This window comes from Psammomys obesus, unplaced genomic scaffold (assembly GCF_907164565.1).
Source record: "Psammomys obesus unplaced genomic scaffold, mPsaObe1.curated_primary_1811, whole genome shotgun sequence".
NCBI classification, from domain to species: Eukaryota; Metazoa; Chordata; class Mammalia; order Rodentia; family Muridae; genus Psammomys; species Psammomys obesus.
In genome coordinates this window covers 18,518-45,195 of record NW_026589994.1, presented here as the reverse complement: position 1 = coordinate 45,195, position 26,678 = coordinate 18,518, and the positions used below count along the sequence as shown (strand labels likewise).

Genomic DNA, 26,678 nt, shown 5'->3' with positions numbered 1-26,678 from the left:
ATATAGCCACTGACAACAGACCTTCTGTAAATTAATTAATTTATGTGAAATTAATCCTAGTGAAGGGATAATACTTAAAATACCTAAACAACAACAACAAGAAGAAAAAAAACAATCAAACAGAAACAGAAGATCAAGAGAACAAATAACCCAATTAAAACTGGAGTACATATTTAACAGAAAATTCTCAAAAAAGGAAGCTCAAGTGACTGAGAAGAAGTCATTATTCTATACATTAACTTACAAAACAAGCTTTTAAGTATTATTTACAATACAAGGCAAATTTTTGGATGATCATTTAAAATATAGTATTACATTGTTTTAATATCATACAATAAGAACCATTCTGTACAAAGGAAAAATGAGCTGATGGATTTTTTAAAGCACAAACACAACATTTGTCTTAAACTGGCAAAGAAAAGTCTATTGGAAAGCATGATACTATTCTTAATGCTTACTGTCTGATTCTATAAAAATATCTGACTAATCATTCAACTTTCTTCTGCTTTTGAAAAAAAATAAAAAGGAATTAGAAAAAGAGCATTAACTGGATTAAATTTGTAAACTAAGGACATTTAGCTAATGCCACAATTTAAAATTAATAAGGAACCAGGAATTCTTTTTTAATGAATACTAGGCAATTGAATTATGTAAAAATGAGGCAAAGTTTTATATTTTGTCAGTGTAAAAAATCCATCACAAAACTGAAATATAAAATTATTTTAATATAATATATAATACAAACTGTTTTTTAATTAAGTTTAGGAAATTTGTTTTTTCACTAATGATCCACACTGTACAAATAAATCCCCATCTTACATTTTATTAAAGTAATAGCTTTATATTACACAAATAAATTTCAAGTATGAGAAATGCATTGCTATAATAATCTTTTACCAAGCCCGCAGTTCTTGGTTTAGAACAAGCCAGTAACGATTTATCAAAGGAAAGCTGAAAGTGTCATGTATGGCGAAAGTTCTACGTATTAAAGAATTGCACAACAGGCTGCAGAGAAATGTGTCTAAAGGCAATACATAATTAAAAAGAACACTTATCTGGTTTTTGTTTGTTTGTTTGATTTCCTATAGGAAATCATGTCTCCAGGATTTCCCTCTTGCCATATAGATATTTACACCCATATTACAGTTTCTCAGAGTTCAGCCATTCTGTTTAGTGGCCACTTTCCAAGGCAGGGACTTGTGCATTAATACAGCATTGTAAACGCTCCAGAGAACTTTCCTAAGGAAAATTAGTACATGGAGAGGCAAGGCCTTTTCTCTTTTTCTGACCATGCGCGCCCCCTGTTGGTGCTGAACACCTCTGCAAGGAGGTTTGTGTCGGGGCTCACAGGCACTGCCCTCAATGTGTCTCTCTCCTCTACAGTAGTAAGTTGCAGTGTCCTCAACTCTCAGGCTGTTCATTTGAAAGTAGAGGATGTTTTGGGAATTCTCTCTGGAGATGGTGAACCGGTGCTCCACAAATAGGCTGTACTCTGTGGTGAAACTATCGGCTTGGTTTCTACTGGTAGCAACCCATTCCAGCCCCTTCCCGGGAGGCTGGCGCACCCAGTGCATGCAGGCATCATCAAAGCTGAATCCAGAGGCTGCGCAGGAGAGTCTCAGAGAACTCCCAGGCTTCACCAAGCCTCCCCCAGACTCCACCAGCTGCCTCTCACACGGGATACCTGCAAGAGCAGAGAATCTTGGTCAGGAAACTGTCACACACAGCCACTGGCCCTCTTACCTCTGGGCACTCACACACTCAGCATCTCTGTGTCCCACGAATTACCATTTAAAAGAGGCAAAAACCAGATCGAGTTGAGCCACACCTTCACGGTGAGAGGTCTGTGTGCGGTGCTGATCACTGAACGGGAAGACTGGGGAACTCAGGACTGAGCCCCTCTGCTGGAGCTACAGGGTCAGCCTGGACTGGCTTTCATGAGCAGAGCCTCTGCGTCCCAATTTGCATTCTTCCTGCTATATCGTCGGCTCTTGGGTTGAAGCAATAGAGGTTATTGTTACAGAAAGCATGGATGAAATGGATGATTTAGCAGCATCTGTGTTACAATATGTTTATTATGTGTATATGATAACACTTCACCATTTTATTTTGATATAGCCAGTTCACCTCCCTTGCCACCCTGATCTACAGAGTGAATCCAGGACAGCCAAAGCGCCACAGAGCTACACTGTCTGGAAAAAAAAATGGAAATGGAAAATCATAATAGTTCCTCAAAAGTTTATGTAAATGCATCTGCCTAGGTGCTCATACATTAAGGAATGGATAACAGAAATGTGATAAATACATGCTTTAGCAAAGTCTCAGGGAGATGACTTCTCAGTGGCAGAAACAGGAAGACCAAGACTATGCTCTAAGGCCAGAAATCAAAGGTGGAGAGGTGATGCTGTATTAGCTTTGGATGGGCTGTGGATTGTCTGTATCACCGTGCACAGCCTCCATTTGCCTCAACACATTCTCTGAATCAGTGGACAAGACTAATAGTACTTGCAGCAGAATGGTTAAGATGATGATAGTAATAATAATAATAATAATAATAATAATAATAATAATAATAATAATAACTCATGTGACTATTCTATTTCCCCTTTTGAGTGAGATTTAAGCATCCTCCTTTGTGTCTTCCTTGTTACTTATCTTCTTTGGGTCTATGAAATGTAGTATGTTTACGCAGTACTATGTGGCTAAGATCTGCTTAGAAGTGAGTATGTATCATGTGTGTCATTCTGGGTCTGGGTTACCTCACTCAGGATGATCTTTTCTAGTTCCATCCATTTGCCTGCAAATTTCACCATTTCCTTGTTTTTAATAGCTGGGTTATTTTGTTGTGTAAATGTACAACAATGTATCCATTCTTCAGCTGAGGGACATCTCAGTTGATTCCAGATCATGGCTATCATGATTAAAGCTTCTATGAACATAGTTGAGCAAATGTCCTGGTTACATGACGGAACAGCCTATGGGTATATACCCAAGAGTGGTATAGCTGGGTCTTGAAGTAGAGCTATTCCCGATTTTATGAAAAAGTACCAGATTGACTTCCAAAGAGATGAATAAAAATGTTCAAGAACTTTATAGAACACCAAATAGATTTTGCCAGAAATAAAAAAAAAATCCTCCCTCCACATAATAATCCAAACACCAAATGTACAGAAAAAAGAGAGAATATTAAAAGCTGCAAGGGATAAAAGGCCAAGTCACATATAAAGACAGACTTATCATAATTACACCTGTCTTCTCACCAGAGACTCTAAAATCCAGAAGGGCCTGGACTTCAGGCTCACAGACACCAAGAGACCACAAAAGTCAACCACAATTACTATACTCAGCAAAACTTTAAAGTGTCATAGAGGAATAAACAAGATATTCCACAACTAAAACAAATTTAAACAGTACCTATCCACAAATCCATCCTTACAGAAGATAGTAGAAGGAAAACATCAACCCAAGGAGGCTAACTGCGCCCAGGAAAAAAAAATGGAAATAAATAACCTCACATCAGCAAAACCAAAAGATGGGAAGCACACTCATACCACACACACACACACACACACACACACACACACACACACACACAACCACGACCAACATCAAAAAAAAAAAAAACAGGAATGAAGAACTAGTGGTCATGAATATTTCTAAAATCATTTGCCACACCTCGCCAATAAAAAGCACAGGCTAAGAGAATAGATGGGAAAACAGGACCCATAATTATGCTACATACAAAAAGCACACCTCAGCAATAAATGTAGATGTTACCTCAGAGTAAAGAGCTGGCAAAAAGTTTTCTAAGCAAACAGACACATGAAATGAGCTGGAATAGCCATTCTAGTATCTAATGTAATAGACTTTCAACCAAAATTAATCAAAAGACACGGAGGACACTTCATACTGACAAAAAAAAAATACAGCAAGATGACATCTCAATTCTGAACATTACTAAAGCTTAAGTCACACACTGACCCCACACATTAATAGCAGGAGACTTCAGCACTCCCCTCTCACCAATGGACAGGTCATCAAGACAGAAACTAAAGGAAGAAATAATGATACTAACGGATGTGATGAATCAAATGGCCCTAACAAATTTCTACACATCATTTCACCCAACACAAAAGAATAATATATACTCTTCTCAGCACCTAATGGAACATTCTCCAAAATTGACTACATAATTGGCTACAAAGCAAGTCTAAACATATAGAAAAAGATTGAAATAATCCCCTGTATCTGTCAGACCATCATGGTTTAAAGCTGGAACTCAACAACAGCAGAAACAACAGAAAACATACAAACTCATGGAAAATGAAGAACTCTAAACAAAGATCACTGTGTCAGGGGAGAAATAAAGAAATTAAAAACTTTCTAGAATTCAATGAAATTGAAGGCAAAACATATTCAAACATATGGGGCACAGCAAAGAGAAGTGGATGGCAGGAAATAAACTCAGGGCTGAAATCAATACCTTAGAAACAAAGAGAGCAATATAAAGAAGCAATGAAACCAGGAGTTGATTCTTGGAGAAAATTACTCCAAATTCTTAAAGAAACAGCTGTCCATCTAGACAATTATATATAGCAAAACTAAGTCAAAGTTTCAGGAAAAAGAATAACTTTCCAAAACAAAAATGGCTAAGGTGACATATGATTCTTCTCTAAAGAGAATATTGAAAAATGAAATGTTTAACCTGAAGAGAATAAACACACTCATTGTCACATGAAATTAGAGAACAATTCCAGAACAGTTAATATAAAGTTCTATGAAAAGACAACAAGCAATCAAATAGAGAACTTAGTATGCTTTTTCTAAAATAACACTTAGTATTGAGTTATTTCACAAAAAAAAAAAAAAACAAAAACATTCAGGGTAGCAGAATGTATTAGAAAATAGGACCATTTGTGTTTCTGCTCTGAGAGAAAACAATCAATGAAACCAGGAGCTGGTTCTTTGTAAAATCAACAAGATAGACAAAGCCTTAGCCAAAATAACTAAAAGGAAGAGAGACACTATCCCAGAAGTAAAAATCCACATATCTATGGGCACTTAATTTTTGACATGAAGCTAAAACTATACAATGGAAAAAAAATGATAGCATCTTCAATAAATGGTGCTTATCCAACTAGACATCTCCATGTAGAAAAATGCAAATAGATCCAGGAGTATCACCCTGTACAAAGAAGCAAGTCCAGGTGGATCAAGGACCTTGACTTAAAATCAGACACACTAAATCTATTAGGCAAGAAAGTGGGAAAGAACCTTGAACTCATTAGAACAGGAGACAACTTTCTGAACAGAACACCAACAGCACAGGCTCTAAGATCAACAATTAATAAATACGATCTCTTGAAATGGAGAAGATTTTGTAATGCAAAGAACACAGCCAACAGAACAAAATGACAGTCTACAGATTAGGAAAAGATCTTCACCAAGCCAACATCTGACACAGGTCAAATATCAAAAATGCATAAAGCACTCACAAAATTAAACACCAACAAACCAAATAATCCAATTTTAAAATGTGGTGCAGCAATTCCTATCCAGAAAGGCAAAGAGGCTAGACATCAGAAGAAGGAGAAAAGAGAGAACAAGTCAGGAGCCTGACACAGAGGACCTCTGAAAAGCTTTGCCCTGCAGACTATCAATGTAGATGCTGAGACTCATGGGCAACCTTTGGGCAGAGTGCAGGGAATCTTATGAAAGAAGTGGGAAACAGTAAGATCTGGAGAGGACAGGAACTCCACAAGGAGAGCAACAGAACCAAAAAATCTGAGCCCAGGGGTCTTTCCTGAGACTGCTATTTCAACCAAGGACTATGCATGGGGATAACCTAAGACCCCTGCACAGATGTATCCCATGGCAGTTCAGTATCCAAGTGGGTTCCATTGTAATAGGAACAGGGACTGTCTCTGACATGAACTGATTGGCCTGCTCTTTAATTATCTCCCCCTGAGGGGGAAGCAGCATTACCAGGCCATAGAAGAAGATAACGCAGCCACTCCTGATGAGACCTAATTGACTAGGATCAGAAGGAAGGAAAAGAAGTCCTCCCCTATCAGTGGACTTGGCGAGGGGCATGCATGCAGAGTTTGGAGGAAGGGAGGGATTGGGACAGGTGGAGGGAGGGAACCATGGGGGGGATACAAAGTGAATAAAGTGTAATTAATAAAGAAAAAAATAAATAAAATGTGGTTCAGACCTAAACAGAATTCTCAAAAGAGGACTTCCAAATGGCCCAAAAGCTCTAACAGAAATGCTCAGTGTTATTAATCATCAGAGAAATGCAAACAAAATGAATCTGAGATCCCATCTCTTACACCCATCAGAATGGCTGAGATCAAAAACTCAAGTGACAGCACATGCTGGTGAGGATGTGGAGAAAAGAGAACATTCTTCCATTGCTGGAGGGAATGCAAATTTGTACAATCATTTTGGAAATCAATCTAGCACTTTCTCAGAAAATTGTTACTAGCTTTACCTCAATACCCAGCCATAGCACTCCTGTCCATATACCCAAAGATACTCTATCAAACAAGTGTACTTTCTCATCTATGTTCATAGCAGCTTTATTCATAATAGGTAGAATCTGATCACAACCCAGATGTCCTTCAACTCAAGAATAAATAAAGAAACTGTGGTGCATTTACACAATGGAATACTACTCAAGTATTAAAAACAAAGAAATTATGAAGTTTTCAGCCAAATTCATTTAACCAGAAAAGGTCATTCTGAGTGAGGTAATGCAGACCAGAAAAACACACATGGCATGTACTCACTGATAAGGAGGTATTTGCCATAAAGTATAGGATAACCATCCTACAACTCACAGAGCTGAAGAAGATAAGGAACAAGGAGTGTCCAACGAGGGATGCGTGAGCCTCACTGAGGAGAAATAAAACAGACAGAGGTAGTGTTTGAAGAGAGGGAACAGGAAAGGAGAGGGAGTGCAGAGAGAGTGAGGGTGGGGAGTAGGGAAAGTTGGTTTGGGGTGGGATTAGGACAGAGAACATGCAGAGAAACAAAGAAACCTTTGCCTCAGGCATTTCTGAAACAGGCTGGAACTTTGAATTGTAGTCTTCTGGGAGGATATGGGGGGGATGTCTCTAGCAGAGACTTTTACTAGTGAGGGACATGGAGCCTGAAGAAGAGAGCCTCTAAGCAGACAAGACTCCTAGTAGAGAGAGGGGAGCAGCAATTCACCCACAAAATCTTTGATCCAGAACTTACCCTGCCTACAAGATGTGCTTGGATAAAGATAGAGCAGAGATAGAGGGAATGTCCAGGCAATGCCTGGCCCAATTTGAAGACCATCCATGGTAGAGAGCCAACACTATTAACAACATTCTTCTCTGCTTGCATACAGGAACCTAGCATAGGTGACCCCTGAGAGGCTCCACACAGCAGCACATCAAAACAGATGCTGAGACTCACAGCCAAACACTGTGTGGAGCACAAGGAGTCTTGTGGAAGAGTGGGAAGAATAGAGGACCTGGAGGGAACAGGAGCTCCACAGGAAGACCAACATAGCCAACCAGGGCCCAGAGATGGCCTGCAGAGACTGAAACACCAACCAAGGACCTTGTATGGACTGGACCTAGCCACCTATACATATTTAAACTGTGAACAGCTTGGTATTCATGTGGGTTCCTTCATAAGGGGAGCATGGGCTGTCTTGGAAACTAGTCTCTTGCATGCTTTTCTGTCACTTGCCTATGGTAGGGATGCCTTTGCCAGGCCAGTGTGGTAGAGGATGTGCTCAATCCTGATAGGACTTGACTTGCTGGGATGGGTAGGGGCAGGGAGGGGGTGCTTTTCTAATGGGGAGGAGAAGAGAAATACTGGAAAGAGAGGAAAGTGGGACCTGTAGGAGTGGATGGAGGGGGCTACAATTGGAATGTAAATTGAAAAAAAAAATGAGTGCATGCATGCTAAAGCCAAATTTCCTGCATCCATGTCTTTTGTGAAGGCAACATCCAGAGGATAAGAAGCAACCGAAGGGTGTGGCCCAGATGGAGAATAACCATTTCCACCTCCAAGGATGCAACCAATAAAACCCCACAGAGATGTTTCTTGCTTCATGAGATTCTAGTTAATTCAAGATGTAGTTTAGTTATGTTATGCCCTGTAATATAGCCATTGCAACATTATAAGGCATAATACCACTGAAAACCATATTCTCCCAAAGAAGAGATTTAAAAAGAGATAGATTTTATAACTCACGGTGAGATTATGTTATTCCCTAAAGGTACACAAAAAGTTCAAATTATAATTTCTACCTTGAATCTTTACCATGAAGTATTTAACATATACTTTGGGGAAAGTTTATAAGGCATCTATGAGTGGAGAGTATAACAAGTTTGCTCCAAAGCCTTCATATCAGAGAAAAATAAATTATTTGCTTTTTCTGTACATGAGAGAAGGAATAATCTAAGATTTGAAAGTAAAAAAAAAATTGGCCACTTTTCTTTGTGTTTGGGATTCCCTCATCTGACGTTCAGAACCCTGTTTGGAAATCTCTCCTCAATGTAGTGTAATGTATCTGGACACATCAAAATTTCATCTGCAGCAGGGATCAGACAAGTCCTTGCATCTAGGTCTTACAGCCTTTTGACAGATACCATTCCATTTCAACAGAGTGTCCCAATCTCTTCATAGTACCGAAGTGGAAGATTCCCCTGCCTTCTGATGAATGCCTTCTTTCCAGTTGGAGGAGACAGCAGGGGCTTTATGAAGTCACTAGTATTTCAAGATGAATTTTAAGTTAAAAGAAGTCTTGTCAAGGCTCCAACACAGAATTGTCTGAGGGTATTCATGCCTGCCAAAATGCATTCCTTCTATGCTTGCATCTATATGAAGCACGTGATATTCATTTCCACAAGGAGGGTATTTCTGATAGAGAATATGTAATATTAATGCTCTGAGCGAAAGAGAATTTTTGCTGAGTCAGTCCTTTGAGATTACCAAGTAGCACAGGTATCCATGCTGGTTGTTTATTCACCAACTGATATGAAACCAAATCCTCTACAGAGAAAGAGTGATCATGCAGAATCCAATGGACTAAGAGAGTTGAAGTTGTATCAGTGTAAGTCCATGTTCTGTAAAGGCTTGAGACTGTAGGGCATGGTACTGAGACTCAGAAAGAAGGAAATATGGAACCAGAAATACATACATAATCTCAGAACCTTCCTCAATACTCATGTACATACATTGAGTCCATAAACTAGTTCTGTGAAAAATAATATGGTCGTACTTTGACTAGCTTACAGGAATTAAATTTAGGCATCAGTACAGTATAATAAAAAAAAGTCTTACATTCTAAGAGACTGGAACGTCTTTTGGAACACATCCAAATTTAACATCACACTTAGATGTCACTTAAGGTGTAAGAATATGAAAGGAGTTTTTGTTTGCCCACATGTTTTTGATTTGGCTTTTACTTTTCACATTCATATGATAGTTTATTTCCTGCTATCTAGCAAAAGTTCCAGTCTCTAAGAATTCAGAGATATTTTTCATAATGCCACATCAGAGATTTCCCTTTTATTTATTTTTTTTTTTTATAAAAGAAGAAAGATATTAATGGATGTAGTCCCTGGCAAAGAACTAGTCAAGGAACAGGCACAGTGGTGCATTTCTGTAATCACAGCACTCTGGGAGGCAATGCAGACTAATCTCTGTGAGTTTGAGGCCAGGGTGGTCTACAAAGCAAGTCCAGGACAGCAAAGGCTACACAGGGAAACCCTGTCTTCAAGAACAAAACGAAGCAAAACAAAGAAAGGAAGAAACAAAAACTAGTGAATGTATGTTGTATTGTGGGCGATCCTAAATCAGCATCACTTTATTCCAAGTGGTCCCCTGGAAAGCTGACATAGGTACTATAGGTCTCTGAGGAGGAGGCAGACAAAGAGACACTCAGAATGACAGTTTCTCAGCAAAACTTTAGACTCATCTTCTCTGTGTTCTCAGTTCCCAGGCAGCTTCCTGCTCCTTCAGGTTTTGTGACACACTCAGGATGTGGTTGCAACACTGTGTCTTGCACAGTAATAGACCGCAGAGTCCTCAGATGTCAGGCTGCGGAGCTCCATGTAGGCTGTGCTGGAGGATGTGTCTGCAGTCAGTTTGGCCTTGTCCTGGAACTTCTGAGTGTATTTAGTACTACCATCTTCAGGATCAATCCTTCCAATCCACTCCAGCCCCTGTCCAGGCCTCTGCTTCACCCAGTGCATATAGTAATCAATGAAAGTGTATCCAGAAGCCTTGCAGGACAGCTTCACTGAGGCCCCTGGACTCCCCACCACAGCCCCAGACTGCTGCAGCTGGACCTGGGAGTGGACACCTGTGGAGAGAAAGGCAGAGTGGATGGCAGTGTCATCTCAGCCCCTGTCTTCACCTCAGGGTTGGAACTGGGGAGCCCCTTACCTGTAGATGCTGCCACCAGGAAGAGGATCCAGCTCCATCCCATGGTGAAGGCCAGAGTGTTCACTGACTGTGGGGAGGACACTGAGTACAAGTTGTTATAGGGTGGGAACAGCCCTGTATTTGCAACCATAGAAATTTGCATATTCATGAGCATGATATTGCTTGTATAAGGACTGAGTCAAACTGGAGAAGAAGGAGATACAGGACACCTGTGACTGGCAGCAGGATGCTGAGGTCCAAGTCCTAATCCTCTCTGAGGAAATGCATCCCACACCCCTTCCCTGAGCCCTGTGCAGATGCTGTGGATGCACATCAGGGCCTCAGCTCTCAACAGATTCCTCCGCCTGAGGCAGTTGCTCCACTTGTGACAGTATTATTGGACTGATACATTGTTGTTGGCTGTGTCGATGATGATAATGTCTAGAAATTTCTACACACTCCCAGCTTGTGGGGATTTCCAACCTTTCAGATACATGCTATAAAGACTGACCCTTCCAGCAGGTTCAATACAAAGAACGACAAAAGGGGGGAAACGCACATCAATATTTACTGCAGCACTCTCTACAATTATTCTACATAATTCTACAAACTGAATTATGACAATAAACTTCTTGTCTGTCAAAAGGTAATTTCATCAAGAAGACATGATTATATAAAATACAGCAGAAACAAGCTACAGAAAGGAAATTACGTCACTCTTACAAAATCTATAAAACTGGAAGTAACTTTATTAATTAAGATCTTAGTAGACACACAGACTTATGAGTCTCTCATTAGTACTTCTTAGATCTTTCCCGGTTATACATATATGTATGCAAATATATAATGAAATAAAATGAAATTGTGTAGCAGAATAAAGGGAAAATACGAGTGGCAAGAAAAAGGATAGGGATTGTAGAGGAAACATGCATAGAGCACAATATACACAGTAATGAAAACTCTAAACATATGTAAAAGGAGTTATTTTCTTTTCTCATAGTGATTTTGTTTGATTTTGAAAGTTGTATCTATGTATGAGATATACTACTATCTTATCTCCTCACTATCCCCCTTTAGCTCCTCTTGAGACGTCCTGACCTCTTTTGTTTCATTAAGTAGTAGCATAGTAGTCCAGTCAGTGTTGTCTATGTACATGTTGGGAATCACTAGCACATAGGGAACCTACAGAAATCTTCCAAAGTGAAAGGATTATATCTTTATTACAGGTCACCAAATGCCAATAGACCTTCAGCTTGGTGTGGGCCCTCAAGAGCTTCTCCCAATCCTAGTTGTGATACATTTCTCTAAGTTGTATTGTTACATGTTGTTAGCAGTGGGAGTTGGACATGCATGCACCAAGGGGGAAATGTCAGCCTCAGAGGACAACTTGTGAAGTTCAGGTCTCTCCTTCTACCCTGTGGATCCAAGGATCAAATATAAATGCTCAAGCTTGCTAGTAGATACATTTACCTGCTCAGCTAATTCACAGGCTTCCATGCTGTGACTTTGAATGGCTTGATTTGCTCAGGTCCTGTTCAGGTAACTGCATCTTCTGTGAGTTCCTGTGCACAATGGCCATGCCAGCTCCTCAGACAGCGTTCCATGTCTATCCAGCCCACATTCTGTGTTATACATTCTCTCCAGTCCCTCTTTGAGATGGTGCTGGGTGTTGTGGGGAAGATTACATAAAATCACATCTGAGGCTGAGTACTCTGTCAACTGTTCTCAGAACTTTGACCGCTCGTGAATCATTACACAGCACACACCATTAGCAATATGATTAAAGTCTGCAAGGCTTACATCATCTTTACCATGAGATTCTGAATAAGTTTACCCGGGATGAAGTACTTCCTATGGAATAGGCAGCATATGCACATAGAAAGCAGTTGGTCAGTATGTAACAGCCAGGCACTGCTGGGTACACAGAAGGCAGAATCAAATTTCAGGCACTGTGAAAGATCCCTGGGGCCTTTCCTTTCCCTGAAGGCTGCCCAGAACCTTCCTGTAGCAGGAAACCTAGCCAGCAGGGAGAATTTTATGTTAAGTTCAATGATGATTCTCCATGACCTGCAGCAAAAGTCCTTAGCGAACAGTAAAATGAAGATCAAAAAGATAATGTTTAATTTTACCTCATGATGAGTGGTTAAAGTCTGCCACTAAAGTCCTTAGGTAACAGTGAAGTAGAATTAAAAACTTACTTGAGGTGAAAAGACTATAAAAAAAATGAAAACAAAAGCATGCATGGACAGCAGAAAAGTGGAGTACTTTCTGGCAGGTTGAAGTAAGTATAAACTACCTTGTAGTGACTTTGGAGACCAGTTTGGAGATTTCTCCAAAATCGAATGTAACTGTGCTAAAGCTCCCAAGAGTGTACTCACATGACTTTACATCCCATTAGAGAGAAACTTGCACATTCGTGTTTACTGATGCTCAATTCACAGCAGAAAAAGAATGGAATCATCCTAGATTTCCAACAATGAACAAAGGGATAATGATAATGTGCGACATAAAGAGAATCAGGTTTTATTCGGTGGTAAAACACTCATTATGAAGTCTATAGATAAGTGGATGGAAGTGGAAAAATACTCATAGTGCGGCAACCCGGGTCACAAAGACAATTCTTCAGGCCCTCAGTCAGATGTAGACCCAGATTTGAACATGTGGTATTGTGTGTTTAATTTAATTTGTAGAAGCTAGGAGACTAGGAATGGGCCCTTACTGTCTGAGAAATTAAGGGAGACATCATAGTAAAATGTACATAAAATGAAAGCAGATGGGCAGATACTGGAGACCTAAAGATTCAAGCATGAAGTGGTATTAGAAAGAGGAGAAATGAAGTGTTGGTGTAGATTAAATCAAAATTCAGAAATGTAATGAAGCAATATTGAAATAGAGGATCCTGAAACATATCATAAACCTTTAGAGGATATAGAATGGCTGTGTAATGAGAAACCCAATCCGGGATATTGGGAGTAAAGCAAAGCAGACTATGGGAGATCAAAAACATAAATTACAATTTTATTTCTATGATGAAAATATCAGTAAATAATGAACAGTTCACAGTTGCCTGGTTTTATTTATATTTGGATTTTTCTTTGTGCTGATGGAATAATTTTATGTTCAGGTTATGGTATAGTTCTATGGATCTGGTGAGAGAGCATTTTTTTTTCAAAAATAATAATAAAGAAAAGTATATAAAAACTGGTAATAAATAAGATGAGGCTAGTGGTTTAGTTATTAATATTGTCTCAGTGTCTGGTTATGATCATTCTGTGTGGTTATGTGAAATATATGACTGCAGAAAGCTGAGTATAAAACACGTGGTGACTTAATGTTGTATTGAACTTGTGAAACTTTGATCAGAGGTATCCGGATGGGTGGGCAGTACTGCTCCCAGAAGACACGAGGTATTAATTGAACACCTCTGTGCCAGTCATATAATAATTCCCTTTGCATTAAAGGTCACAGAGGCCCTACAACTGCTGAGTATGAGGAGTTACCATTCCTCCTAGTTGCCTACAGGAACTCAATACTTAGATCTTGTTTCTGAGAAAGAATTGGAAAAAAAAATTAATAGACTGTAAAAGCAGAAGAGACAGATGACTTCAAGGAACAGGGTTTTCCAGACACAGAAGGGCTGATGCACAGGTAACTCACAGAGCCTGAAGCAAGTCCAGCCAGGTGAGGGCACCGTGCGCAGTGAGGGACATCAGCTGTCACCCTTCAACAAGAAGTCCCTACCACGTCCCTAACACTGACACTCACTTACAAAGGATAAATTGTTTTTCTCTGAGGAAGCCTCTTTGGGTATTTCAACCATACTTAAGGCTGGACACAAGTCCAGCAGTAGATGGCCTGTGCAAAATGAATTCAACGCTACTATTGTAGATATTTTACTTTTGTACCTTTATTGGTCTTTTACCTATATATCATAGTTCCACAGTTGAGTGTTTTCATGGGTTATGTATTTATATGTTTCTTGTTTTTATTTCTTAGTTTTTATTAATGCCTACTATTTTAAGCTTCTCTTTTTTGTCTACTTGTTTGCTTTCTACAGAGAGAAGAAAATGTGTTTATTTGATTGGGTTGGAAAGTAGGAATGCTCTGAGAGAAGTTGGGGGGAGGGAATTCAGTGATCTAAATAATATATGATCGTTAAAGTTTTATAAAGGTAAAATAACTGAATAAATAAACAAGAGAATACAAATCCATTATGAAGAGCTTAACAACATATCTTCACTGTATTTGGCCTGGGAAGATCACAACTCAATCACATCAGGAGCAGGTCAGCTAATCTCACTCAGAAGGGAAGACAGAATAGACAGAAGTAGTGGCTGAAGAGAGGGAACAAGGGAGGAGAGGGGATGTAGAGAGCTAAGAGAGTGGAGATCAGACCTGTAAGTGCGAGGGAAAAAGGACAGACCACCATTAGTGAAAAGAGAAACTGAGGGTGGAGTACCTCTAGACCTAACTCAGGGTAAGCTCCTGGGAGGATATGAGGGGAATTCAAGCAGAGACTCCTAGTAGCAGATGACTTAAAGGCTGAAGGAGACAACCTCTAAATAGACTAGGCTCCTAGTAGATGGAGGGGAACACCAACCCACCCACAAATACCTCAAACCCAAATTCATCCTGCATTCAAGATGTGTAGGGGAAAAGTTAGAGCAGTTAGAGCAGATATTGAGGGAATACCCAACCAAAGCCTGACCAATCCAAGTACCCGCATCGAGGGAGAGTGCTAACCTCTGACACTAGGAATGAAACTCTGCTAAGTTTTCAGAAGAAGCTTGTCAAAGATGCCTTCTGAGTGACTCTATCCAGCAGTACCTCAAAGCAAATGCTGAAACTCACAGCCAAACATTTGGCCACGAGTATTGAGTCTTATGGAAAAGTGGGAGGAAAGAGAAAATGAACTGGAAGTGAGAGGAGTTCCAGAAAACCAACAGAGCCAACCAACTAGGCCACAGAGGTGCTTGCTGAGACTGAAGAATCAACCAAGGTCCATGCAGGAAGTGTACCTAGGCCCCCTGCTAAGTTGTAGCAGATGGGGAGCTTAGGCTTCATGTGGGTCCTCTAGTAAAAAAAAGAGGCGGCTGCTTTGGACATGGACTCACTAGTTTTTTGATCACTTTCCCCTGGTGGGACTGCCTTTCAGGCCACAGGGAAAGAGGAAATGCTCAGTCTTGATGCAACTTGATGAACTAGGGTGAACGGGAAAGGATGCTCCCCTTTCCTGAGGAAAATGCATGGGTAGAAGGTGGAGGATGGGAGATAGGAAAGGTGGGACTAGGAGGGGAGGAAGGATGGGGCTACAACCAGGATGTAAAGTGAATGAAAAACGAATAAATTCAAAAGAGGAAGAGAGACAGAGACAGAGAGAGAACCAGGGAGACTGGGGAGTTCCACACTTCACCTCATGTCTCTACATGGGATTATTGGCTCCATTGTGCCCCCTGCTGGTCATGAGCTCTTTGCCGGTTGACTTGTCATGGATTACACTGAAGTGGCACTGTCTGGCTTAAACTGTAACATATCCCTGCAAATTCAGTGTTCACAGTGTTTAGTTGCACAGTTAAATTGCTAACAATTAAGCTGGAGAGGCTGGCTGGATATTTCAGAAGTTGAATTTAAATTCTATGCTTATTTTATCATCAATATCCAAGCTCTTTGTTGGTATCAACTGGATCCGTCTCTTACATTGCTCATTGTTAGTAAGATAATAACAGAGAGCAGGGTCTCTGGTGCCTTCATCAGACTGTTCCTGTGGAGAAGTGCATGAGGTCAGAGAACTACAATGAGCATTATGAGCAGATGCCCTCTCTCTCCCTAGGTATCTGTGTATGAATTCCTGAGACAGTCATATACAAAAGTCAACAGAAAGTGGAGGAGCCACTGTGGTACCCACAGATTAGTCAACAACTCCAGAAAAATACATTCACGTTGAGAAGGAACTAGAAATCAAGGTAATGTATACCATGACTCATTTCTCCCTAGTACTGTGTTTGCATACATTTAAAGAAAAGAGGCAAGAGAGGAGATCGCTTTAAAAAGCATTCTCATGGGTGGAGTTTACACAACTTTATCTCTCTCTGTCTGCCTTTTCAAGTCCAGGGTCCTCTTATTCTTAGAAAGAACATGTGATTAAAGCTGATTAGGAGCTAAACATTTTCACTGGTGACGGATATTTTGCGATGTGGTCACAGGAATGAAAGGAACCAACAGAATTTTGTGTGTATATCTGGTTATATGTGTGAAGTGTAGCTACACATTTTAAGAGAAAACATGTATGATATGGAAATTCAGACTCTTAATATGGTTGCTCCAACGTCAGGATCCCAAATCAGATGCATCTAATATTGCAGGAGAAAGGAAGCTGGGAGCATGTGGATGCATGCCTTCTTTTGTATCACTGGTGAGAACTGATATGATGTCCAGTGGACTGTCAGTATACAAGGAATCACCCTCAGGGAAACATCATCTTCTCATTATAGACATTTTTTCCCTTTAATTTAGGTGCCGAAGGTATTTATCTTGGCTTTCGGTTTTGTTGTTCTGCTAGGAAGTGTGTATAATTGTACATGTCATACTCCAGTATTGGGGTGGGGGGGTGTGCTATGGCTAGCATGGGTGGCAGCGTGCAGGGCTTTTGTCTGATGAAGCAGTGAGGATTTACAAAGACATTTCCTCTCATCATAAAATGTATTGTTCCAAAAAGTACAGACTCGGTGAGAGTATAACAGAATGACCCGGGATTTTCCTCCTGGGTAAGCTAATGTGAGGATCACAACACATGTGCTGAGCTAGTGTAGTATGTGTGGAACTGTGCAAGAGTTTTCGTGAGGACATGTAGATATATTGATTTCCAGTGTTCCCCCATTCCACGTTTACTCTATGGGTCATTCTGCCAGGGCCCTGTTTCATTGATCGAAATGTGCCAGAGTCCCTCCTGTAACTGAGCCATATTTGATGTTTCTGAATACCACTCAAGGGTCTTGGAACCACTTACACTATTCCATAGCCCTTCTACATGAGGGACTGTATCTAGAATGCGGCTCAGATCTCCTCACTGGTGCATTACAGATTGATATACCATGGTTTCCTTAACGGTCAGATATCTCGGCTGCAGAAAAAAGAATTGGCTATATCTCTGGAGATCTCCAGCACAGCAAACGTTATAGACAACATCTGCAGCTCCGTCCTCTTGGAGACTATCATGACTCAGCTGTAGGGATCACTAAACAGGCTTCAGCAGAGCACCGAGGATGACTGTGACACCCAAGTCTTTCAAAGACCGAAGGAGGTCGTCACGGCTCCCTGTGGCCAGGGTTCTGCAGCAGCCTTGCAATTACAGGGCAGGATATTGTGTCTAGAGAAGACTGTTAGTGTGGAATCAATTATAGGTGGTTGATTTCTGAACCTACCCTCATTCAACAGCACTGTAGTTCTTCTTCTAGGAATTAGATGTTGATTTCTACCTAGGAAATTGGCCCAATTATGGCAGACACCTGTACTGACATTAACAGCAACATGGGGATATAGGGAACATGAACATGTCCCTAATTTAATACCTTTGTGCTCTTTGACTCTTGTGTGCAAGGGGATTAGGAGTTTCGCTGTGCAATGACAATTAATTCTTGGTCCTTTTGTTTTTCCTCAATAATTACCACAAGCTTTGAATGATTCTTCAGGTTACTCTTTAAATCCGTTCAGCCCCGAGGCAGCTTCTTAGCCCTGGCACACCTCAGATGTGGGCTGTGACACTGCCTTGCACAGTAATAGACTCCAGAGTCCTCAGATGTCAGGCTGCTGAGCTCCATGAAGTCTGTGTTGGACATGGTGTCTGCATCTGATATGGCTCTGTCCTCCAATTTCTTTCCATAGTTTGTTCTGCTCATGTTTGGGAGTGGGTTTCCAAAGAATTCAAGCCCATGTTCAGGCTTCTGCATCACCCAACTCATATAGGAAATGGGGAAGCTCTCTGAGACAACATCCTTGCAGGACACACTTACTGAAGCTCTTGGACTCCTCAGTTCAGGCCCAGACTGCAGATGAACCTGTGAATATGGAAAAGATGCCATTGTCAGTTCAGTCCCCATCTCCCCATAAGACTTGGTCTCAGGAATGCACTTGGCTGTAGCTGCTGCCACAGGCACAGGATGATCAGCTCCAGTGCATGCTGAGAACCTGTGGCTCAGGGATCAGTTACAGGAGGCTGCTCATGTGGTGCTGTGGGGCATGTGGACATTCTTGTATTTACTACCATAGAACTCTAACATATTCGTGAGGTAGCATACTTCTTAGATCAAGACCTGATCCAGATTGAGACAGAGCAGGTGGTAGATTTTCTGGGTACCTTCCATGGGTAGGGAGGACAGGGTATCTGCGAGAGACCAGAGAAGGACTGTGTTAAGAATACATTGTATACATTTTTTTTTAATTTTCAATAAAATTAAGAGTACCAGGCATGTATTCCCTTCTGTCTCATGACAAATTCATTAAAAAAAAAAAACCTGTTGTTTTCCCAGAAAAATTTTGGGGAAGCAAACACTAAGCTTGCATGTGTGGTAACTATTAACCTATTAACCTAGTCTAAAGACTATGGCTGGGAAGTAATAGGACCTAGGTTAGAATGTACTGCTGAGACCTTCTATGGATGCATAGCAAAATGGAGATAAAATCAAACTTCCTTATAAACATTTATGTTTTTACTAACAGTCCTGCTCTCAGCATAGGTCAGAGAAACTTCTTCCTTCTCCTTCCATTCCTCTGTTCCTCCACCTCCTTTTTTCTTTTCTTCCCTTCCTTTCTTTCTTTTTTGCCTTCCTTCCTCTCTTTCTTTCTTTCTTTCTTTCTTTCTTCCTTCCTCTCTTTCTTTCTTTCTTTCTTTCTTTTTCTCTCTCTCTCTTTCTTTCTTTCTTTCTTTCTTTCTTTCTTTCTTTCTTTCTTTCTTTCTTTCTTTCTTTCTTTCGCATGATGGTAAGTGCAGACATCCAACCAAGGTGTAAAGGTGTTGGAAACAGGTGACTCTGTTGAGTATTGAATACTAGATGATACATTGGTAGCACCTCCTCTAAGGGTTGGTGACGATCATGGAAAATGAGGTGGAAAGATTCTAAGAGCCAGAGTATGGAGAGGAGTGTTATGAAACGTCATCTTTTGGAAATGAAAGGTCCATCACATCCATGAACATTGAGAAGCTGTGGTTACCTGCACCTAAGAAAGTTGTGAGAACAGGAAGGGCAATGGCTGAGCATGAGAAGGGATCAACCAGAGCAGTAGTTGAAGGAAAGAGTGTGATCAGAGGTGAATGTGGTCACAATACCTCTCACAAGTAGAATTGTTACAATTAAACTAGGAGACGTTTCCTCTCACTGTGCTCTGTTTCTTTGTTCTGGTGAACATTTCCTTTGATGCACACACGTGGACTCCTTGACGTGCTATCTGTATTTAGCATCATGTGAGATGATGTTTTATGTTATTACCACAAAAATATATTTTTGTAATACATTTGTTTGTACAAATGGTACTTGCTTTTTGTCTTGCAGCTACTTTTAAAGGAAGTGTCTATATAAAAACTAGCACAGGTCTATGGAGAGGTAAGGGTGTTTGTTTGGAAATCGCTGTGATTCCAACAACCATTAAATACAATGAGGCTTTAGACTTCCGGTGTTAAACAAAACCATGTGCAGGACACATCAAGTAGAGGGGAGATTCACATGTCTCGTCTCCAAGTAAATAATGTCATTTCTGTCTTTTCATGTCACAAAGGAATTGACAATGGACACATACAGGTAAGTCAATTACAAATGCACATGCTGCAGCACTGTCTCTGTTCTCCCTGTGAACTCTGCGCCCCCTGCTGGCTCTGAGCGTGCCTGAAGAAAGGTTTAGATGGATTCACACTTAGGTCTCTCCCTGTGTCCTGTACAGTTATAATCGGTGGTGTCTTCATCTCTTAATATGTTCATTTGTGGGTAGACACTACTATTAGAATGATCTCTTGAAGGAGCAAATCGGCCTTTCATACCCACCGCATAGTGTGTTTCATAATTAATAGCTTTGTCTGTAATTTGGGCCATACATTCCAGCCCCTTCCCTGGAGCCTGGCAGGCACAGCTCATCCTTGAAGCTGAATCCAGAGCCTTCACAGGAGAGTTTTAGGAATCTTCCGTGTTGCTCCATGCTGCTTCCTGACTGCATTGGCCACACATCAATCTGGACACCTGGAAACACAGAGAATCTTCTCAGTTAAATGTCCCAAATGTCTCTCTCACTCAAATCCACTCACACACTCATTTCTTACTATGTGTGACTTATCTTTTAAAGGAAAAACGAGGAGCACCAAGCTAAGTCTCAACTCCATGTTCTGTGTTCAGTTTTGATCACAGCATAGGAAGTTCCTTGTGTCGAAAGGTGGGTGCCTCTGTCAGAACTATAGGGTCAGGGTTGATTTTCATGAGCAGAGAAAACATTATTTGCATATCTCCCTGCTATATCATGACCTCAAGGCATGGGGCGTTAGAACAGACAATATTTTTGTTGTCTAAGATGAAATAAGAACTAAAGTCCCTTAATCCCTTAGAGACATAATTCAGTTTTTTTGCATGTTTGAACCCTGAGTTCATTCCCAGCTCTGGATAGGTAGGAAACACATAGGGGCAGGAGATTCATATGTTTGGTTTATGATTAGGCTATATGAAACCTTGTCTCAAAAGGGAAAAAGAAAGATGAAAGAAAAAGAAATGTTACCTAGTAAGAATTTATAGTTATAAATAATACAACTTTGGAGACATACTTGATTGTGGTTTGTACATGTAAACTCCTCTGCTGTCTTAGTAGATATTATCAAATACATTTGTACGTATTTAAGACATAAAACTGTTTATTAATTACACTTTATTCACTTTGAAACCCCCCTGTGGTTCTCTCCCTCCTCCCGTCCTATTCCTTCCCTTCCTCCACCCTCTGCATGCATGCCCCTCTCCAAGTCCACTGATAGGGGAGGACTTCTTTTCCTTCCTTCTGATCCTAGTCAATTGGTCTCATCAGGAGTGGTCTTCTTCTGTGGCCTGGTAATGCTGCTTCCCCCTCAGGGAGAGATAATTAAAGAGCAGGCCAATCAGTTCATGTCAGAGACAGTCCCTGTTCCTATTACAATGGAACCCACTTGGATACTGAACTGCCATGGGCTACATCTGTGCAGGTGTCTTAGGTTATCTATATGCATAGTTCTTGGTTGGAATAGCAGTCTCAGGAAAGACCCTGTGCTCATATTTTTTGGTTCTGTTGCTCTCCTTGTGGAGTTCCTGTCCTCTCCAGATCTTACTGTTTCCCACTTCTTTCCTAAGATTCCCTGCACTCTGCCCAAAGGTAGCCCATAAGTCTCAGCATCTACATTGATAGTCTGCAGGGCAGAGCTTTTCAGAGGTCCTCTGTGTCAGGCTCCTGACTTATTCCCTCTTTTCTCCTTCTTCTGATATCTAGCCTCTTTGCCTTTCTGGATAGGAATTGAGCATTTTAGGAAGAGTCCTCCCTCTTGATTAGTTCCTTTAGGTGTACAGTTTTTAGTAGGTTTATCCTATATTATATGTCTATATGAGTGAGTATATACCGTGTGCATATTTCTGCTTCTGGGATAGCTCACTCAGGATGATCTTTTCCAGATCCCACCATTTACCTGCAAATTTCATGATTTCCTTGTTTTTTTTTTTTTATTGCTGAGTAATATTCCATTGTGTATATATACCACAATTAAAAAAGAAAAAAGAAAAGAAAAGGAAAAAGAATTATGGCATCACCCGATCTTTTGGTTCCAGAGGAGAGAATTTGTCAAGGAAGAGCTGGTTTCATCTAACCAAATACTTATTAATCTGCAACAAGGTAGCCAGGTCTACAAATTTCCTCAAAGTGATATTAAAATATATTTACGGAGAGAGCAAGGTGGTATTTCTACACAGATGAATATGTAAATCTCTGAGTTTGTGAGCATCTGTGGTGGAGAATAAGAATGAGACTGTGGATACAGAGCCATGAATTAATTAAACATTTCAAAGGAAAAAAAGAATTGTAATAATCTTCATTATTTTGTGACCTCCCTTATCATTAGACTAGGGGAGGGACATAGGCCCAGAGAGAGGGAGGGTCGGATTGGGAGTGGTTAGGGGAGGGGGGCTACAGCTCTGATACAAAGTGTATAAACTGTAATTAATACAATTAAAATTAAAAATTAAAAAAAGACATAAAAACTGAAATATGATAATTTCAGGGGATGTTGTAAAAGATGCAGTGAATAGTCAATCCTACATTGAATTAAGGATGAACATAAGGCTGAGGCCATAGCTCAGTATTATGGTATAACATGCATAAACTCAAATTTGACTCTCAAGAATATAAAACAAATTCATCACAAAATATAGGTACTATCTGAGATCACTAATTATTCAGCAACGAGAACAGATTGAAGACCTGTGTTTTCCACTTAGCTTCTCCAGAGCAGACATCTCCCGTGCACCATGCAGTCTAAACTCTCCCCAACACGAAGACAGTGTCATCACTTCTGTGCTCTCCCTAAGGTACCATGTAGGACTGCCTTTTCCCTGCCATGTCCTGCTCTCCAGATCCTCAAGGACTTGCTTTTTTCCACCAACAGCCAGGCCTGCGTTTTCTCACAGAAAAGACCCACCTGACTATTTAGAGACTTGCCTTTCCTGCACAACCAGCTAGTCCAGCTTCTTCCTATCCCACAGTCTGCTCACTTCCTGTGATGACCTCCCTGTCCTACATACATTGTGTTGTCTTTGCTCTCTCACACACCTTCGATAAGGAGGGATAATAATGACGTACGAGAATTAATTCCAGTAGGAAAAGAAATATCCTAGCAAAAAGAGAAACATTCCAAACAGCTTTTTCTTTCTTTCTTTCTTTTTGCTTGATTTATTTTTATTTTTCATTTTTTTTATATTTCATTTTTCATTTTTATTAGATACATTTTATTAACTCTGTTTCCCAGCTGTATCCTCCTCCCTCATTCCCTCCCAACCCCTCCCTCCCTCATCTCCTCCCTGCCCCTTTCCAAGTCCACTCATTGGGGAGGACCTCCTCCCTTTTCATCTGACCCTGTTTTATCAGGTATCTTCAGGATTGGCTACAAAGTCCTCCTCTGTGGCCTAGCAGGACTGCTCCTCCCTTGGAGGGGTTAGGAGGTAAAAGAGCCTGCCATTGAGTTCCTGTCAGAAATAATCCCTGTTCTGCTTACTATGGGAAACCAATTGGTTACTGAGCTACCACAGGCTTAATCCGAGCAGAGGTTCTAGGCTATATCCATGCATAGTCCTTGATGGAGAGTCACCCATGTGTCCAGATATATTTGCTCCTTGTGGAGCTCCTATCCTTTCCACATCATACTAACACCCGCTTCTTTCATATGATTCCCTGCACTCTGCCGAAAGTTTGGTTATGAGTCTTAGTATCAGCTTTGATACACTGCTAGGTAGAGTCTTTCAGAGGCCCTCTGTGGTAGGCTCTTGTCTTGTTACTTGTTTTCTCCTACATCCAACGCACATACCATTTGTCTTTCTAAGTGAGGATTGATGATCCTACCCTGGGTCCTCTTTCTTGTTTATCTTCTTTAGGTGTATACATTTCATTATGTTTGTCATATCTTAGAGGACTATACAAGTGTGTCTTTCTCCTTCTGGGATACCTCACTCAGAATGATCTTTTCTAGATCCCACCATTTGCCTGAAAATTTCATGATTTCTTCTTTTTTGATTGCTGAGTAGTATTCCATTATGTAAAAATAGCACAATTTCTGTATCCATTCCTCCATTGAGGGGCATTTTTGTTGTTTCCAGGTTCTGGCTATTACAAATAAAGCTGCTACAAACATGGTTGAGCAAATGTCCTTATTGTGTACTTGAGCAAATTTTCGGGATATGCCTAGTGGTATAGGCTGAATCTTGAGTGGTATAGCTGGATCTTGAGAAAGCGCTATTCCTGATTGTCTGAGAAACCACCAGATTGACTTCCAACGTGGTTGTACCAGTTTACATTCCCACCAGAAATCGAGGAGGGTTATCCTTTCTCTACAACCTCTCCAGAATATGTTGTCACTTGAGTTATTTATCTTAGCCATTCTGATGGGTGTAAGGTGAAATCTCAGGGTCGGTTTGATTTGCATCTCTGATGGCTAAGGAGGTTGAGCATCTCTTTAAGTGTTTCTCTGCCATTCTATATTCCTCTAAAGAGAATTATCTGTTTAGCTCTGTGCCCCATTTTTTAATTGGATTACTCGATTTGTTGCTTTTTAACATCTTTTGTTCTTTATATATGCTGGATATCAGCCCTCTGTCAGACATAGGGTTGGTTAAGATTCTTTTCCAGTTGGTAGGCAGTCATTTTGTTCTGACGAGTGTCTTTTGCTTTACAGAAGCTTTTCAGTTTCATAAGGTCCATTTATTGATTGTTGCTCTTAGAGTCTGTGCTGTTGGTGTTCTGTTCTTGAAGTTGTCTCCTGTGCCAATGAGTTCTAAGCTCTCCCCCACCTTTCTTCTAACCGATTTAGAGTATCTGGTTTTATGTCGAGGTCTTTGATCCACTTGGACTTTAGTTTTGTGCAGGGTGAAAAAATGGATCTATTTGCATGTAGACATGAAAATAGACATCCAGTTGGACCAGCACCATTAACTGAAAATGCGATCTTTTTTCCATTGAATGGTTTTGGCTTCTTTGTCAAAATTCAAGTATTAATAGGTGTGTGGGTTTATTCCTGGGTCTGCTGTTCAGTTCTATTTATCCTCCTTTCTGTTTCTATGCCAACACCACACAGTTTTTATTACTATTGCTCTGTAGTACAGCTTGAGATCAGGGACGGAGATACCTCCAGCTGATCTGTTGTTTTACAGTTTCGTTTTGGAGATTCTGGGTTTTTTGTTTCTCCATATGAAGCTAAGAATCTCTTTTTGAAGGTCTGCAAAGAACTGAGTTGGTATTTTGATGGGAATTGCATTGAATCTGTAGATTGCTCTTAGCAGGATGGCCGTTTTCATAATGTTAATCCTACCAATCCATGAGAATGGGAGACCTTTCCATCTTCTGAGATCTTCTTCAATTTCTTTCTTCAGAGACTTAAAGGTTTTTTTTTTTTTTTGTTTTGTTTTTGTTTTTGTTTTTCAAACAGGTCTTTCACTTACTTGGTTAGAGTTACCCCAAGGTATTTTATGTTATTAGTGGCTATTGTGAAGGGTGTTGTTTCCCTGATTTCTTTCTTGGCCCTTTTGTCTTTGGTATACAGGAGAGCTTTTGATTTTGGGAGATGATTTTGTATCCTGCCACTTTGATGAAGGTGTTTATCAGTTGAAGGAGTTCTCTGGTTGAATTTTTGGAGTTGCTCATGTATACTATCATATCATCTGCGAATAGTAACACTTGAACTCTTCCTTTCCAATTTGTATCCCCTTGATCTCCTTTAGTTGTCTTATTGCTTTAGCTAGGACTTCAAGTACTCTGTTGAAGAGACATGGAGAGAGTGGGCAGCCTTGTCTTGTCCCTGATTTCAGTGGGATTGAGTTAAGTTTCTCTCCATTAAGTTTGATGTTGGCTATAGGCTTGCTGTATATTGCCTTTACTATGTTTAGATATGTGCCTTGTATCCCTGATCTCTCCAATACTTTAAACATGAGTGGGTGTTGGACTTTGTCAAATGCTTTTTCGGCATCTAAGTAGATGATCATGTGGTTTTTCTCCTTCAGTTTGTTTATGTGGTGGAATACATTGATGGATTTCTGTATGTTGTACCACCCTTGCATGCCTGTGATGAAGCCTACTTGGTCATGGTGGATGATATCTTTGATGTGTTCTTGGCGTCAGTTTTCAAGGATTTTATTGAGTATTTTTCCATCAATGTTCATAGGAGAGATAGGTCTGAAGTTATATTTTTTTGTTGGGTCTTTGTTTGGTTTAGATATCAAGGTGGCTGTGGATCATAAAATGAGTTTGCTAATGTTCTTTCTGTTTCTATGTTATGGAATACTTTGGAGTGAATTGGTATTAGCACTTCTTTGAAGGTCTGGTAGAATTCTGCACTGAATCCAACTGGCCCAGGGCTTTTGTTTGGAAGGGAGACTGTTGATGGCTGCTTCTATTTCATTGGGGGATACAGGACTATTCAATCTTTCTACCTGATATTGACTTAATTTTGGTAGATGGACTCTATCTAGAAAGTTGTCCATTTCTTTTAAATTTTGAATTTTGTGGCAAATAGGCTT

At 40.3% G+C, this 26,678-nt stretch overlaps 3 gene segments (V, D, J or C); all 3 read right to left on the bottom strand.

Moving 5' to 3' along the window:
• Positions 1-1,157: 1,157 nt before the first annotated feature.
• On the bottom strand, positions 1,158-8,668 carry LOC129675547 (immunoglobulin heavy variable 3-72-like). The segment is given in 3 exon segments: positions 1,158-1,684; positions 1,789-1,863; positions 8,617-8,668. Coding segments are annotated over 3 exon segments (654 nt in total).
• Positions 8,669-10,022: 1,354 nt separating this feature from the next.
• LOC129675550 (Ig heavy chain V region 186-1-like) lies at positions 10,023-10,491 on the bottom strand. The segment is given in 2 exon segments: positions 10,023-10,351; positions 10,435-10,491. Coding segments are annotated over 2 exon segments (372 nt in total).
• Positions 10,492-18,119: 7,628 nt separating this feature from the next.
• Positions 18,120-18,509, bottom strand: LOC129675546 (Ig heavy chain V region 3-like). The segment is given in 1 exon segment: positions 18,120-18,509. A coding segment is annotated over 1 exon segment (390 nt).
• Positions 18,510-26,678: the final 8,169 nt, after the last annotated feature.